General features: G+C 33.8%; 1 protein-coding gene across 1 annotated transcript in view; it reads right to left on the bottom strand.

Moving 5' to 3' along the window:
- The window catches only part of LOC145243921 (monocarboxylate transporter 13-like), a 231,743-nt gene extending 212,809 nt beyond the window's left edge, over positions 1-18,934 (bottom strand). The window contains exon 1 of the mRNA XM_080107034.1: positions 18,178-18,934. Within this exon, the coding sequence (XP_079963160.1) occupies positions 18,178-18,282 (105 nt within the window). The 5' untranslated portion in view covers positions 18,283-18,934. The remainder of the gene's footprint in view (positions 1-18,177) is intronic.
- Between the last annotated feature and the right edge of the window lie 280 nt (positions 18,935-19,214).

The raw sequence follows: 19,214 nt of genomic DNA, 5'->3' as shown, positions 1-19,214 counted from the left end.
CACAGTGGAGGAAGAAAAGAGAAAGAAAAACAGAAAAAAAGGAAACACAGACTGCAATCAACAGCGAACACATGTGGTTAGCACAGAACTGGCAAGGCGTACCACCGTGAGATGGATGTGTGGCCCCCATGGTTGTATGAAAGACTTTTAAGCACGTGTCGAAACGGCAGGTTTTTGTTACCTTCATGGCAGATGAAATGAACAAAGAAGACCATCAAGATAAGGTTGAATGCGTTAGTTTGGAATGTACCATGAATAAACGTCTTTCATTTCAACTGAAAACCAAGCTGAATTTCTTTTATTTCCTTTGCGACCGTCTCGGATACAACGTATTGGACCCGATAAAATATTAGGATACTGTTAAAGAAGATTAACGACCATGTTACACGTGGACTATATTTTACACCGGAAATAACGACTTGACTTTCGTTGTAGCTGTTAAATATCTAACAGAAATATTTAACCCTAAAATTTCTTTGCTCCACAAATGAATTAAATGTATTAACGTAACCAGAAAAACAACAACGAAGATTACCTAATGTTCGCGTCAAGCGTTAATAGACTATTCCCGGGACTTAGCGCAGATAAGATTAAATGCTTAATATTCGTACAATGACTTGTATCCGTCAAATTAGAATGCTAACCAAGTTCGAAGTAGAACCAATTTGTATATTATAAAACTATCAAATACTTATAAGCATTAAACAAAATTCTAAAAATATTGACGAGTCGCGTATTGCTCACATAAGGAAGACATGACATAAAGCCCCCCTTCCAAAACAAGTCTCTTTCAAAAAGAAGTCAAACCAAAAAGAAAGAAATTTTCACTCTCTTAAAATACTATAAAACAGCAGGTAAATTAACCACCTAGCCCCTGTTGCCGTTGTGTATCCCTTCATTTAATTAGAGATTACCTATATCGTTTTAAAATTAATCCTTAGAACAAAATATTTCCACCCTGCTGCCAGGTTCCATGATCGAGGTCAGATATAATAGAGTCAAAACTTGTGTCTAGAATTCTTATTTAATTTTTATTAAAATCTATTACAGGCTTTTGAATCTAGACACAGGTTTGAGCTTAGACGGTTTCAAGAATAAATTGAAAATTAAAGAATCTGGCTTCATTAGTGTTTAATGACTAGGGTTATTACAACAGAATATTCTTACCATTGTTTTGGCTCTCGAGTATATATCCGACACAGTTACACACAGTTAATCAACCAAGAACCGCATCACTTTATATAAAAGTATATAAGATATCAACGGATACACACTCGAGAGTCAAAACAATGAAAAGAATATACTGTTGTCCTAACCCTATTAATGACTATGGATCAAATTTAAAGTATCCTGTACCTCTATAAGACTACCATTCGCCCATGTATGGAGTATTGTTGTCATATTTGGGCTGGTACATTTACTACGTGTCTCTCACTCCTGGACATGGTTCAAAAAGAGAGTTGCCAACCTGATAGGTCTTGAACTGTCATCTAGGCTTCAACCTCTGTCTCATCGACGAAATGTTGCACCCCTCTGCATGTTGTACAAGTATTTTAATGGTGAATGCTCTGGCGAACAACAAGCACTTGTACCCCTTCGACGTAAATACCTCCGACAAACCCGACAAGCAGCTACCCCCCTACACAGTAGAGATCCTTAGGTGTAAGAAAGCCTTCTACTCCAATAGTTTCTTCCCCAGAACTGCTAGACTTTGGAACTCTCTTCCGCCCGACTGTACTGACATGCAGAAGTTCAAGTGTAATGTGAGCAGACATATTGTTACTCATCTTCTTTCATAATATCCACTTCCCTCCCTCTCGCGGGAGGAGCTTTGTGGCCTTTGGGCCAAGATGAAAGTGTATTATCTATTCCGGCAGATACTGCAAGCAAATACCATATGAGGGGGTAACCCCACATATGGTATTTGCATATAAGACCTTGGCCAATGTAGGGGAAACCCTTCATACCAACTGTCACTATCCAGCTCCCATTTCCCAACGATAGTGAGCTGGTCTCCTTTTCCCTCCCCCCTCTCCCCCTCTCTCCACATTAGAAAACGGTCTTGTGCCTAATTTGCTCAGTGGGGAAGCAAATAAATACTATCTCCTTTCATAATATCCCATCAACTTATGTCCCCGGTAATAGCCCCCTACTTCAAAGTCGTACTGTGCCTTGTTTGGGGTGAACATTGAATAAAAAAAATAATTAATTTTTAATGGAAAGGTTTTCCCATATTATGTGCCCTAAAACTCTTTCAAATATTATGATTGGGAGCATATTTATTTCTACCACATATTGTTAACATTTCATAAAACTCAGAGGTATCTGAGTTTTTAGGAAGAGCTCCAATTTTCTTTTTTTTTAACCATTTGCATAGATAAAAAATTAATTATAGCTCACATTTAGACATCTTAGGCTTAGCAGCTGTGTGTAACAGAACGCAAACGCGCGTATAGCAGCAGCAGCTGCAGATTTACGGCACCATATACAAATGGCAGAGCAGTGTGCGAGGTGATGTCACAGCGATGAAGAATGAAAGAAAGAAAGAAATGTGGTCCGACAAAGATAGCAGTAGACGTGTTACGCATGCGATCTGAGAGTTACAGGGAAAGACGTGGCCTAAACATGGCCGCACAAAGAAAAGGCGCCACATGTTTTACACGGCTAAGTATTGTTAAGCACATTGGAGTACGAGAAGATATTTGAACAAGAAACATGGCTTTATTTTGGAAGTACTTGTAAATAAATTTATGTTCTTTCGAATGAAAAAAAGTGAGTCGAATTCTTTCCTTGTCTTTGTTTTCTTGTGATTCTCTGCATACAACGTATTGATCCCGAGTATTGACATGTAACGCCTACATTACATGTGTTCAAAAATATATAAAGATCGGTTAATTAGTTTCTGAATAATTTTGGTGCATAGACATTCTAAATAAACCTAACTTTGTAAATATAAAGATCAACAAATACGCATAAGTTCCGCTAAATTGGTTTTACATCTTTTTAAAGCAAAACTTTACCTAAACTATATTTATTAGAGAGAGAGAGATAAAGAAAGAGAGAGAGAGAGAGAGAGAGAGAGAGAGAGAGAGAACAGAAATTATGATAGATACATTGAGGTATGCATATATTGTTTAATATATTGATTTACACACACACAGACACACGCTTATATATATATATATATATATATATATATATATATACACACATATATATGTCATTCACATACAGTACTGTTTCGCTCTTTCACAGCTCATCAGTGCGGCTAGACAAGCAACTGCCTCAAGCCAGGATCGAAACCCCACCGCCCAAACAACAATCTGGGCTTCTAACCGTTGCGCTATTCGGCTGCTGCTATGCAGGCAGTGAATTAACAATGTTTTGAAACTGTCCAAATACCTAAGCTCAATTTGTGTACACAAAGAGCATCGCTTCATACGCTAATGGTAATTTGCATATCACTTCCCAATATGCTCAACCCAAGATAAGGAGCATTATAGTCATCCGAGAGGAAGAAGTAGAGTGATAGATAGATAGATAGTTTGATTGATTGATTGCGCGAACAAACATGGAAAGATTAAAACAAAATTATATTACACTAGCAGGCCGCCCGACGTTGCCCAGTTGTAAAATACACATAAATATTATATAAATCTGAGACATGTGCATGCGAGTATTATGTTTTTTTTTCTTCTTAACAGTTCACTTCTTGGAAGTAATAAAAAAAAGAGAGAAAATACTCGAGCTGAGATTGAAAGCAAAACCTAAAGGCAGTGAGACAAGTACGATAACTATTAGACTATCTTGACACGTTCTTCAAGAGGTGTTTTCAAACTACTTATTTTTTACACAAGTAATTTGTAATGTAAACTATTCGCGCATGCGCATTCGTAAAAATATCAGATGACTCCCACATACCAATTTTTCAATTTTGAATCCTAAGCATCCTTTTGTCCGGATAAAAATAGAGTAAAAAATTTTCCAAGTGTCTGAATATCCTATATACTAAATCCCCATATTAAGAACGGGTTTACAGACATTAACGTTGTCACTTCGGCACAGTACATTCATTTTGGACACGAGTGCCAGTGCACACTGTTTGACTGGGCCGGCAGTGGCCCCTACTAACAACTGTAGTTAAATTGTTGTTTTTTTACAGTTGAGTTTGGGGGGCATATTTCAACCGGGCAACGCTGGTACACGTCGGCACACGCCGGTACACGAGTCCTGCTAGTAAGTAATATTTTACATACATAAAAGTATATCTATGGACACACGTTCTTCTGACTTTTAGCCTTCGTCAGCACCGAACTCATGACATCAGTATTCGCATTCGGATACTTAACCGATGTACCACAGTCGATCACCACTTTAAGCACGTTTTTTTAATCTCTTATAAAGTAAAGATTTTGTTATTGGCATTTTTTAGCAATATTAACAACTTCGAAACGTTGTTGTTTTTATTTTTTCCGCTACCGTAGCGGTTTTTTAAGAGCTATAAGCTCTTATTGTTATATATATATATATATATATATATATATATATATATATATATATATATATATATATATAAAAGTGAACGTGTCTGTATGTCTGTCTGTGTGTCTGTGTACATTTCACTACGTAATAACTCTGTCAAATTTAAGTCTACGAAATTTGATATACAGAGTACTGAGATTTGGAAAAATCTTTGTAATACGTTTTCGGCCAGAAATGTGGCTGTTAAGGGGTCAAAGTTGAACGATTTGACATTTGAGAACTCTACCAAACTCTTCCGCTAATTTTGGGTCTAAACACTTGAAATTTTAGATATAGGTTCATTGTCATGGATCTAACTTAATAACTTTATTCGAGCCCAAAACAATAAATATGAAGGGGTCATAATAGGAGTCAAAGTTTAAAAAAATTTGACCTCTTTCGTCTCTACCAAATTACTCAGACAATTTCTGGTCTAAACATTTGAAATTTGACATAAATGGTATTCAGAGATAGGGCAAGCTTTTTAATCTGTTTGGTTCGAAAATGTTTAGTTACCAATATATAACTGTATGCATGTATGTATGTATGTATGTATGTATGTATGTATGTATGTTTGCATGTCTGTCAAAAACTTTCGACAGAGGCGACGGATTTTACCAAGATCAGTATTGTTTTGAAGTTCAATCTTTCAGACGCAAATATCGAAAAAATGGCTAAAAAGATTAATATCTTCACCTTCCACTGGGCATTTTTCTACAGAGGGTTCGCTTTTTTCGCCGATATTTTCGAAAGTCATCCTCTCCTTTCGATTGTCTAGCCTTAATTAAAACCTACGTCATTTCCGGTTTGGCGATGGTCGTAACAGCAAAGAGGTAAGGTCCCCCCCCCCGTTCTTTTCCTCCTTTGCGGTACAGGTTCGAGCTTACTTTCTACTACCACTTTTTTTTTTTGCTCAACACACACCTCCAAACACCCGGGCAACGCCGGGCTGAAATGCTAGTATATATATATATATATATATATATATATATATATATATATATATATATATATATATATATATATTAAGTAATGTGATTGATAATTTAAAATTTAAAATCAAATTATAATTAAATTAAAAAATCCGTTTCACAAGAAGGAACAACAACAAAATCAATTATCTGTACGATCGTTTCGGAAAAGCTTCCCCCTCCCCCCGTTCTTTTCCTCCTTTGCGGTACAGGTTCGAGCCTTCCTTTCTACTACCACGATCTTGCTCGTTGAACATTGTATCACTTTCAGACATGAGAGGTCCCTATCGTCCTTGAGATTTGTACATAACTGGCCAACTAGTAGATGGCCTTCAACAAAAAAGGAAAATGGTTTTCATCAAACAGAAATGGAACCATGTCGTCTTTTCTAGGGTGACAATTTTATCGTCCCACGCTGATAGTACAGCTAATTGATTTTGTTGTTGTTCCTTCTTGTGAAAGGGATTTTTAATTTAATTATAATTTGATTTTTAAATTTTAAATTATCAATCACATTACTTAATATTGAATTAGCTCTAGGATATTTACCTATCGAGCTTATTATATATCTAAATTACAACGAGCAATTTCTCTTTCCTGTATTTTAATTAAAGTAGTAATTTCACTGTTACATTGAAATACACTCAGCTCTTTAGACTATTGTTCTAATCTCCTTTAAATTATATATATATATATATATATATATATATATATATATATATATGAATAGATTGTTTTTGTTTTGATAGGGCGTATTTATTTATTTTTATTATTATTAGATATTATTTTACGTGCATGATATGTATATATATATATATATATATATATATATATATAGAGAGAGAGAGAGAGAGAGAGAGAGATGGATAGATAGTGCGGAGAAACAAGTAAAGACACGAGAATAAACATATAGATTGATAGTTTGACCTACTGTAAAACGGCTGAATATTGACAGATTAGCTGACTGACAATTCAAATGAATATCGTGGCAGAACGGTAATACGCATGAGAGACTATTGAGTGAGAGAGAGAGAGAGAGAGAAAGAGAGAGAGAGAGACAGACAGAGAGAGAGGGGTGAGTTTGTCTGCATTAAGACACAACAATTCGTCGCTATTCAAATCAATAAACGAATCAAAAGTAAAGTGTGCATTAGTTTGTCATCAAAGATGAAAATATAGATATAAACAACACGAAAGAAAGATGTACGAAATTGATCTCGCAGGCGACAGGGATGCATGAGTGATTTTATATGTCTCATTGGCTTGGCAGTACAAGTGTACGAAAGTACTTGATTATAAATTTGACTTTAATTCAAACCATAAATTATTTTAATCTAACAGATGAAAATCGACAAACAAAAATAAAACAATTATATTACAGGGTGAAACGATGAAAGTGTCGACTTATAGAAAACGACACTACAGCTTTATTTTAAACGTTTATTGAAAAAATCAATTTAGGTAACTTCATAATGTAGTAGAGTTGGCATCTATTCAATGCAGCCGCATTCAGCCTCAATCTCCACCTCGATACGGGTCTAGAACTAAGAGCATATCTTTTCCGTCAGGGGCTGGGCGGATGGCGGCGATCAGGCCGCCTTTGATGTTGTGGGAAGTCATATTGGTAATGTTCTCGACGTATAACCACGCAAAATAATCCAGCGGGTCCAGGTCGGGGGAGGAAGAGGCAGTGAGAGAAGGGTATAAAGTCGTTGCAAACTTTCTAAAGCCAGGCCTGGATCTATTTGGACTTGTGCGCCGGCCCCGAGTCCTACTGCGACAACCAGGATCTGCCAGCTGTCACCTGATGGCATCAGGGATCACCAGACTCTTCCACACATTCAAGTACACTTTGGTGTTGACTTTCAAGCCGATTTCAAGGATGTGATGTGGCATGCTGTGGCCCTCACTTAAAAGCACACCAAAAACCATAACCGTAGTTGAAAACATCGTTGAGCTGTGCCATAAAGCGTTGAATCGTCCGGATTTGCATTTTGAGTGTGCTGGCTATGGTCCTGTTATCATAACTTGGGTTCGTAGAGAGTATGAGTTGTACAGCGACGCATCCTCGATCTTGCTCGTTGAACATTGTATCACTTTCAGACATGAGAGGTCCCTATCGTCCTTGAGATTTGTACATAACTGGCCAACTAGTAGATGGCCTTCAACAAAAAAGGAAAATTGTTTTCATCAAATAGAAATGGAACCATGTCGTCTTTTCTAGGGTGACAATTTTATCGTTCCACGCTGATAGTAATATATAAACATATTTTACTATTGTGACATTTCAACATTTGAAAATTGTACCGAAGCCTTTACACTGCAGAAAAGAAAGTTATTGTTAGTTTGAAGCAATGATTTCTAATGAATGGCCTCTTCTTAAGGAAAACCATTTTTGTATAAGCTCCCAGGCATTGATTTTCACTCTGGGCCTGAAACGGCTAATTTTTAGGAAAGAACCTTAAAAGGTCACTACAACAGTGACACTAAAGATTTTTGGAGAGTTTTTTCTCAAGAACCTTAAAAAGAACAAATATGATAAAAAAGAACATGCGCAATCTTAACCATTTATCACCTGAATTATGATGTGGATGATTAAAATTAAATATTGTTCATTTTAGTTAGTTTAATGGATAGTGATAGTACGACTGGAAAACTTATGATGTTCAATAGTTAAACTACACTGAGAATTTTTGCATTTTATAAATTTACATTGACTATTGTCCATAGTGCTTGCAAATTTGTGTTTATGACAACAAACGAAATCCTCCACTCTCTGAGAGAGATGTCGGCATGCTAGATCTAAGCAATGGACAGTTTCAATCTGGAGGTATCTGGCATCTACTTAGATACTGAACTGATACGTACAAGGCGTGTTTGATTAAATTCCCACTTTATTTATGTCGTTAAATTTGTTTATTTACGACTGAACAAATTAGTTCAACCAGGTCATAAAGGGTTAAATGTAAAAAAAAGAAGCTTTATTTAAATATTCAAGTTGGATTTTTTTAGCTAAAGTGAATTCCCTTTCTCTCTCTCTCTCTCTCTCTCTCTCTCTCTCTCTCTCAAAAAAAAAGCTTTATTTAAATCAGTTAGTTGGATTTTTTAAGCTAAAGTGAATTCCTTTTTTTCTCTCGCAAAAAAAAACTTTATTTAAATCTGTAAGTTTGATTTTTTTGGCTAAAGTGAATTCCCTCCCTCTCTCTCTCTCTCTCTCTCTCTCTCTCTCTCTCTCTCAAAAAAAAAAAACAAAAAAAATTTATTTAAATCTGTAAGTTTGATTTTTTTGGCTAAAGTGAATTCCCATTCCCCCCCTCTCTCTCTCTCTCTCTCAAAAAAGAAAAAAAAACTTTATTTAAATCTGTAAGTTTGATTTTTTTGGCTAAAGTGAATTCCCCCCCTCTCTCTCTCTCTCACTCTCTCTCTCTCTCAAAAAAGAAAAAAAAACTTTATTTAAATCTGTAAGTTTGATTTTTTTGGCTAAAGTGAATTCCCTTCTCTCTCTCTCTCTCTCTCTCTCTCTCTCTCTCTCTCTCTCAAAACAAAAGATTAATTTAAATCTGTAAGTTGGATTTTTTTAGCTCAAGTGAATTCCCTCTTTTTCTCTCTCTCAAAAAAGTCAGTGATTTCATTTTATTCCGGGATTGCATTAACGTTTAATAGGAAAGGGATTCGATTATTTTTACTTTCTTAGATAATTGTTTTAGATAGACGAGTGCTTTTGTGAGAGGTTGGGAATGAGAGATTCAATATATTTGTCATTCCGTGAAATCTCCATGCAACCTGACAGTGAAAAAAAAAATTATGATTCGAATAAAAGTTTAAATAAAAAAAATTACGTATTCCATTTTTGCAGTCAAACAGAATGAACGAATTTTCAAAGGCATTGCTGCAGAAACAACAAAACTATGTTGCTGAACGACCGAATGATCAGTGAAATGGAAAAACAGATATTGGTCAATAGGTCAAGCATTATTGCTCGTTAGCTCTTCCTGAAATCTTATGAAAACATGAATTTTATAGGCCACTCCTTCTGTATGAATAGAATGGATGTAAGTGAATGGACGATTAAATTCTTTAATAATGATTTATGACTTGACTTCAATATAAAACGATTATAAAACTACTGTGGTTCATAAGTGTGCGTAAACGCAATGAAAACATACATTCTGGAACGCACTACCGTCGTAAAAAACAAAAACAAACAAAAAAACGATATAAGTGTAGTGCAACTCAAAGTGCTGAATAGAAAATAAATGATATGATCAAATTGAAGTTTTAAAGGCGAAAGACGTTCACGAATAAGTGTTGACTTATGCTCGAAAACATGAACTTTTGAACTCTCTCCTGTCGTAACAAAGAACTGATATAAGTGTAATGTTAATCAAGATGCTGAATGGAAAATATATCATAACTTTAAATTAAAGCTTTAAAGGCGAAAGACGTTCAAGTATTATCGTTGACTAGTACCGCTAAATCAATGAAAACATGTATTTTTGAACGCACTCCTGTCGTAACAAAGAACCGATATTAGTGCAGTGCTAATAATAGTGCTAGATGGAAAATAAATAACTTTTTAAATCATTACTATATATTGGGTCCAATATAATATAATATAATATAATATAATATAATATGATATAATATGATATAACATAATATAATATAATATAATATAATATAATATAATATGATATAATATGATATAATATAACATAATATAATATAATATAATATGATATAATATAATATGATATAATATAATATGATATAATATAATATAATATAATATAATATGATATAATATGATATAACATAATATAATATAATATAATATGATATAATATGATATAACATAATATAATATAATATAATATAATATAATATAATATAATATGATATAATATGATATAATATAACATAATATAATATAATATAATATAATATGATATAATAATAAATACATAGAAAAGATGCCGCTATGAAATTTCGGGTTAGTATTACTGTACACATAGATTCGAAAAAGTTGTCAAAAAACAAATATATAACAAATATATGTTATCAAAGGCAAAATAAGTTACTTTTCTACCAAACTGGATATATTTTTCGTGTTTTTATTCAATGTAACATGTTTATTCAGCTCGAAAACCGTACAGTGTTTACCGATGTATTGGAAAATTCAAGATGGCGTCTGACTCCCTCTTTAACACGGTAAGTTTGGAAAAAGGTGTTATAAATAAAAAAATGGATAAAATACTGTTAAAAACTCGCTCAATATATGTTACCGTGACATAGCTTGACATATATTCGGCGGGTTGAATAAAAACACAAAAAATATATCCAGTTTGGTAGAAAGTAACTTATCTTGCCTTTGATAACATTTATTTGTTATATATTTGTTTTTTGACAACTTTTTCGAATCTATGTGTACAGTAATACAAACCCGAAATTTCCACACATCCTGCTGGTCATGGTTTATTTGTGTTGCTAAACAAAATGAAAACATAGATTAAGTGTATTTCTAGATTTTTTGCGTGAAAAACGTAATGTTGATAAAGTGTGTATCAAACTGTTGAACGGAAAATCTTATCTATATAATATTCTGCTTGTCCCTTACCTTGCTAGTCGATACGTACGCTTTGAAAAAGTCCAAAAAAATGTTTGAAGGCAAGACTGCTCTAAAATGGTTCGAATTCGCGGAATTTGACTTTAAAAAAGACCAATCTGACAACTCTTGAAAAGCGCATAAGAGTGAACTCTTTGATGTAGTCTCGTTTTCGAATATCATTGTAATAATATACGATCATTGTTGCAATCTCGTGAGAAAGGCACTTATAGTAATTTCGACGTGCAGTTATCATACTGAAGAAAAATATCAGCGAAACGTTACGTAAAAAGTGGAAGATTCGAAAGGAAAAGAGCAAAAAAAGATCATTGTCAATAGTTGCTGGATTTACAATGTGATTTTAGTATATTTTTTTTACATGGAGGTCACCACTTATCAAGGACCAGAGGCCAATCGAGGATAAGGGTTAATTTTGTATTGACCAATGTAGCACAATATCACTTTCTGAATATTTTGAGTATACATTCATATATCTCGTTTAAATCAGTTCTATATTTAAATACATTGGATACTAATTCCATAGAGATGTTAATAAAATCATATTTGGTACGTATTTATGGTTTTTCTGTTAACCCTCCCACACACATTTTTGTACTATCCAGAAGAATGTCAGATTCATAAAAACACACTTGTTGATTTTTTATGTAGCAGTAATCACTTATTAAGGCCCGAATGCTACTTGAGGATAAGGGTCAATGAGTGTAGGGTAGTCACTGAGACAACAGCTTAGTGTTAGTAGTTAGTGGTGGAATAGGGTAGAAATGGATTATTTATGGAGCGGCTCAACAAGAACTTGTTTTCATTGGGCTTGAAGACGACTATAGTCTAGTCAGCTGGAAAGCAGGCCAGCAGAACAGAGTCCCACAGGCGCGCAGTTCAAGGAAAGAAGCTTTGTTTATGGAATTTTAGTTTATCTTTAGGCACATATAGAGAGTGGGGGAAACTATTTATAATTGTTTTAGTTAGATGAGTGTTTTTTGTGAAAGTTGTTGTAGCAAGACAAGTGTTTCGTGAAAGACAGAAATAGATAGCGGGAGAAACAGTTAATTGTTGTTATTGATAGACGAGTGCTTTCTGTGAAAGGTGTTTTTAGACGAGTTCGTTTTTGTGGAAGTTTGGAAAAGGGAGATCCAATATATTTGTCATTCCATGGAATCTTCACGGGTCCTGCTAGTGGAAAAAATAAATTGATTTGAATAGAAGTTTAAATAATAATTAAAAAAAAATAACGTATTACATTTTTGAAGTCAAACAAAATGAACGAATATTCAAACGTATTGTTGTCGAAACAATAAAATGATGCCAGTGAACAACCGTAGAATCAGTGGAATGGAAAATAAGATAATGGTCAATAGGTCAAGTATTAGCGCTCGTTATGGTTTGTTAGCTCTTCCTTAAACAATATGAAAACATGGAATTTGTAGGGCACCTCTTTTTGTATGAATGAATGGATTTTGGTCAATAAACGATCAAGTTTTTTTAGCAAGGATGTATGACTTGGCTTTCACGTAAAAAAAAGTTAACTTTTGTGATTCATTAGTGCGGGTAAATGCAAGGAAAACATGGATTTTTGAACGCACTCCTGTCGTAACAAAGAACCCATATAAGTGCAATGCCAATCAAAGTGTTGAATAGAGAATACATTATAACATTAAATTAAAGTTTTAAAGGCAGAAAGATGTTCAAGTATTATTGTTGACTTGTGCTCCTAAATCATTGAAAGCATATATTTTTGGAACGCACGTCTCCCGTATCATAGAGCAGGACGAACTCCACAAAGCGTTGGACAAAGAACTGAACTTGAAACATTTTTGTCTTCAAATTTTTCTAAAAATATAATTTTTTTATTCTGCACAATTTTGCATTTTTCTACTGATATAACCACTAAGATATTTACGTAAACTGTAACTAGACATCAACTTTCAAGCGAGTTGTATTGCATGGCCGTTAACTAATTTAGAGCTTGACTTCAAGATATTTTTACAAAATAAATCAATTGGTATAGTTGATTTGTTCCTTTGCACAAAATGAGTATGTGAACTGTCGAATGGATATATTAAATAGGGACGTAAAAGGATGGCAACATTTAATGCTGCTAAGACTAAGCTTCTTTCCTTTAATAATTACAGTAAACTATCGCCACGATTATTGGTATGGCTAATATCACGCTAACTCAGAACCCTTCATTCAAACTCCTCGGTCTAACATTAATAGATAACATGAATTGGAATAAATACACTGGCGACATTGCCAAGGCTGCTGCAAAGAAGCTGGGCTCCTTCTACCGTGTTAAAAAAATACTCTCACCTGACAGTATGCCGTATCTCTTCAAAGCCACCATTCGCCCATGCATGGAGTATTTTTACCACATCTAGGCTGGTGCAGCTACGACTAATTTCACTCTCTCTCAGACATGGTGCAAAAAAGAAAGAAAAGAAATAAAAGTCCTCAACCTAATTGGTCCCGCATTATCAACCAAACTCCAATCCCTGTCCCATCGCCGCAATGTTGCATCACTGTGCCTGTTTTACAAGTATTTTAATGGAATGTGCTTCAACGAACTCGTAACATTTATGATTCTTCGACTAAATATCCCTGACGAACCTGATGAGCAGCAAAATCACGCCACTTACTGTAGATATCTCTAGATGCCCGGAAAAAAAACTCCTACTTTAATAGTTTTTTTCCTTAAACTACCAGATTTTGGAGTTCCCTCCTAATGTTGAAGTGTGTTGAATCTGATGGTACTTATTTCGATCAATAAATTTTTGTTTGAACCGAGATATGTTCATCTGAATTTAAAAGTTAACCATCGCAAGATAAAGTGTATACTAACTTGTTAAATAGAAAACAAGTTAAAACTAGAATTGAGGTATGATTGCAGGAAAGAAGCCGAGTATTATGATTGAATGTCGTCCTAAACAGGAATAAAACAAATTCTTGGAACGCTCTCCTGTCGTAACAAGGAATCGATATTAGTAAAATGTCAAGTAAACTGTTGAATGGAATATAAATTATGGTTTGACTTAAGGTTTTAAAGGCAGAAAAAAGTAAAGATATTATAGTGTAATAATGCTCTCTTAATCAAATGAAGGTGTACTTTTTTTAACGCAATCCTGTCATAACAAAGACCGATATAACTTATGAGTAGGGCCGTGACAACAGAATATTCTTTTCATTCTTTTGACTCTCGGGTATATATCCGACATAATCAACCGAGAACCACATCCGGCTATATAAAAACATATAAGATATTAAAGGATATGTACTCAAGAGTCAAAACAATGAAAAGAATATGCTGTTGTCACAGCCCTAGTTATGAGTCGATTAAACCGTTGAATGGAAAATAAGTTATGGCTTGCTTGTGTTAAGTTGATTGATCGGACTATTATTCTTATCTTTGATGTTATTAGCAAAATGTTTCAACCGATTCAACCTGCAACTTCTTCGGCTGTTGAAAACATGCTTCTTTTTCTCTACTGAGAAAAAGAGGGTTGGCTCTGCATTACGAAAAATTCGAACCGTGGGTTTGAGTGTGGATCCATAGATCATAAAGAAGGTTCAATCTTCAGGGGTCACTAAGATATTTTTAAAAGCTTTCCTATGACTCAATTTTTCGGGTTATCTATACTAATCTCTTCTCTTCTCTTCTATCTATCTATCTTCTATCTATCTATATAAATAAAATGAACTCATTTTTTCCCTTCTGATTTTGACATTAATAGGATTAAAAATCAAGATATTTCATGCAAATATAATATGCACAAACGGCAGAACAATATCTGAGGTGTGTTATAGGCTTATTATTTCTCAAATTCCTCGATAATCTTAGATTTCTATACTTTTTCTGCTGAGAAGTCACGGCCAAAATCGGTTAAGATCAATGGAAGTGGTAAAATATTTTCTCTCTAATAAATTCCTCCTCCCCCTGCCACCACTTAACACCGTTTGGGGATCGTTCACAAGGAACAGTTGAGAAGAGAACACCGGTTTGGCTTCGTAGTTCTTTCATGTGAAGTTATTTAAAATCACTAAACTAAGCTGCAGTGCTTTGTGGCGTAGTGGTTAGCGTGGTTATATTTTCACGTTCGCGCCGACCTACCGTAGTAGTGGTTTTTTTTTTCCTAAACAACTGGAATGGACTTTTCTTGGTGGCCGAACTGTTAACGTTGCAGATGTTTTTTTGTTTTTTGTTTTTTCACACATTATTTTCCTACTTTTACTCATGACTCCGGGTTTGATCCTTCCTAATTACCTACCATAACATTTTTTAAAACTCCCCCCCCCGTCCCGGAAACAAACACTCGGGCAACGCCGGGTACCCCCGCTAGTTTTTAATATTAGTGAAAAAATGTTTTAAAAAAAAAAACCCAGAGAATCGATACCCACGCAATGCAAAAATTCAGAATTGCAAATTATGGCTTTATTTAAGGCAAACATGAAGTACTATTTTTGACTTGTTATAAAGCAAATAAAAACATAAACTCCCAAGTGCATTGTTTTGGTATGAAAGAACACATTGACACGAGGTCATCAGGCAGTAAATAGTCAAGTATTATGGTTCAATAGTGGACTGGTTCTTGTTGAGAATTACACCTAATTAAAAAACAAAAATATAGAAAAATCTTTGTGATGGAACAAATGTGTTATATTCCAAAAATCACATAAACTGATGAAGTAGTTATTTTTTTTAATCATAGAAAATAAAATATTACGAGGAAGCAAGACATTATGTTTTGATTTGTTATGTATAATAAAGGGAGGCAACTCAGTTCGAACTTTCGAGAATTTAAAACAAGCCTTGTAATTACAGTATCGTTAAAACTCTTAAAAATATTGTTCATATATATATATATATATATATATATATGTATATATATATATATATATATATGAGCAAACAGTTAATAAAACATGTTAAAAACACTTTGAAAAAGAGTTAAAAACATATTTAATCTGAAAAGGAAACACTTGATAAGTGGATAGTCCTTAATCCGCGGAGTTTCGAAGAAATACTTTCCTTTTCATCATTATTTTTTATTTTATTATGTATATATATATACATATATATATATATATATATATATATATATATATATATATATATATATATATATTTTAAAACATAATCTTCATGATAAATTTACGTGGTTTTTGGTCATTCTGTAACGGGAACGTACATAATAAATTAAAAATAATTTTTTTATTAGGTTGAATTCTGGGCTTGCACCAGTGGTCCTAAACAAATGCAAACATGAATTTTCGATGTGTGTTACTGTCAAATCAATAATCTTTGTTAGTGAAGTACTAATTAATCTGTTGAAATGAAATTACTTTATACCATGGATCCAGGTTTTAAGGCCAAGACATCAAGTACTGTAGTTGACTTCTGACTATACGAAAACATGAACTTTAGAACGCACTGATCGATGTTTGCTAGGGGGCAGATTAAACTGTTGAACTGAAAATAAGTTAAAGCTTCAATTAACGTTTTAAGACAAAATAAACCCAAATTTTATAAGGAGAAAGAAGCAACCTTGGTAGAAGTTAGTATCCCCAACGATCCTGAGTTAAACAGAACTCATAACAAAATACCAAGGTCTTATGTACAACATGAAAAGAAATGGGAATCTTAGGAAGATCACCACTATTCCAGTAATTATAGGAGAAACTGAGCTCACGAAAAGAAATTTTAAAAATTACCCGACAAATATACCCGGTGAACAAAGTGCAAGAGAGATACAAATAGTTTCACTTAAAAGGGCAGCTAGAATCTTTTTAAAAATACCTCGAATAGAATGTACAATATAGCGGGTGAATGTGTGGCATCCGGTAGAATGCTCCATCACCAGCTAGAACAAAATGAAAAAGAAAAATAAGAAAAAAGAAGAAAAGTTGACTTGCTCTCAAGCCATATGAAACATGTTTTTGAACGCGCTTCTGTCATATCAAAGAGCAGATGTTAGTAGAGGGCCGATTAAACTGTTGAACATGAACAACGTTGTAGCTATAATTATATGTTTTCAACTTAAAAAAATGTAACGTATTTTGGTTGCATATTTCTGCTCCTAAAAAAAAAAAATGAAAACATGAATTTTCGAACGCGCCCCTGTCATAGTGAAGGAGTAAGGACCGATTAAACTGTTGAATAAAAACATTATGTCTATAATTATATCTTTAGACTAAAAAATGTAATATATTGTGCACGATTCCTGCTCTTAAATGAGTGAAAACATTAATTTTCGAACGCGCGCTTGTCGTAACGAGAACATCTGCTAACGAAGGGCCGATTAATCTGTTAAATAGAAAATAAGTTATGCTTTTGATAAAGTTTGAAAAGCAAAATAAAGTCAAGTATTATGGTTGACTTGTGGTTCTAAACAAATGAAAACACATTTTTTAACGCGTCCCTGTCACAACACAAAACAGCCGTAAGTGAACGTCAAATTCAACTGTTGCATTGAAAAAACAAAAAAAACAAAAAAAAAAAACAAAAAAAAAAAACAAATCAAAACAAAAAGTAGGGGCTTGTCCAAAATTCAACCTAGTTAAAAACAAAAAGGCAAGAAAATCTTTATGATGTGCATACCTGTCACATATTCCAAAAATCACGTAAATTGATAAAGTTTTTTTAATATAAAAAATCAAATTTTATGAGTTGTATTTTGATACGCCATGTTGTTTTAAATGCAGGGAGATAACTCATTTCGAGTTACAGTAATATTACTTGTAATATTAATATCGCTAAAAACAGTAAAAAAAAATTATTTTTTTTAAATATATAAAAATACTTGGTTTAGCAATTTACGTGATTTTTGGAATGTGGTATTTTCATTCTGTGACAAGTACGTATATCATTAAGATTTTGCTGTGCTTTTTATTTTATTTATTCTTTTTTTTTGGGGGGGGGGTAAATTCTAGACAACAACCGAAAAAACAAATATGGTTTGCGTGTGTTTCTAAACTATATGCAAACATGAATTTTCGAACGCGCACTTGTCATATAAAAGGACCGATAATTTGACATAACGAAAGCAAATAAAACAGAATGGCACCTACCGTCTGTTTGTAATCGCTATCATCAACATCATCTTTTGTGAAAGACTCGTTTAAATCTGGCGGTGACGGGCGAAGAAGATCTGTGTTGTTTGCTTGTGTATCCATTATGAATTAATAGAATGGTCCGTTGATTATTTGTAATTAATTTTTACAACTATTTTGAAAACTTATTTCATAAAAAAACATAAACAAAATGTGGTTCGAATTTTTATATAAGTAATAGAAGTTATTTTTACATTCCGTTGAGAACTTAGTTGTTAGTGTTTTGGTTGCTTTATTCTCGTGTGTTTTTGTTTTTTTCTTGCGTGCGGGCTGCGGGACTGCAGGAGTTCTAACAAGCGTTTGTTCTGTTTAATTTGTCAATTATATTAATCTCATAACTTCTCATTATTTGACGGATTATTTAAGCCTATATAGTACATGTTCCAGCCGCACGCATGAAAGAGAAAGGACAGACAAAGAGAGAGACAGAGAGAGAGAGAGAGAGAGAAAGAAATGTTGCAAGCTAACTACACAATTACCACACTAAAGCAAGCTCGCTCTTGGGTGCACTTGTTTTATAACGGAGAAGTACTGAATTCGGACGACTGTATCTACTTGCTTACTGATCAGGTAGCTTATACGACCCCATCCCCCTTTCTCTTTTTATTCTCTCGCTATTTAGCTATATTTTTTCTTTTCTTTTTTCATTCTGATTCGTGGTTGTGCCTACTCAACCCTATGTCACCCCTCTATCCATCCACATCCTCTTACATCTACCGAAAAAAAAAAAAAATGGACAGCTAGAGTTATCTTTCTTGTCGCATTTTCTAGTATGTTCGCTCAGCGTGCCAATATACGCACTTGCACATACACACACACACAGACACATGTTTTATATATATATATATATATATATATATATATATATATATATATATATATATATATATATATAAAGCATCTCAGCGGCGGAATATTTTATATATGTAACCTTATATTAAGGTCGAGACACAACAACAACAACAAAAAAAAAACGAGAGAAAAAAAAGAATATA

The sequence above is a fragment of the Euprymna scolopes genome, chromosome 22 (genome assembly GCF_053919585.1).
Source record: "Euprymna scolopes isolate OS-2025 chromosome 22, ASM5391958v1, whole genome shotgun sequence".
NCBI classification, from domain to species: domain Eukaryota; kingdom Metazoa; phylum Mollusca; class Cephalopoda; order Sepiida; family Sepiolidae; genus Euprymna; species Euprymna scolopes.
Note: the sequence above shows the minus strand (reverse complement) of the source record. Positions and strands in the feature narration are given on the sequence as shown.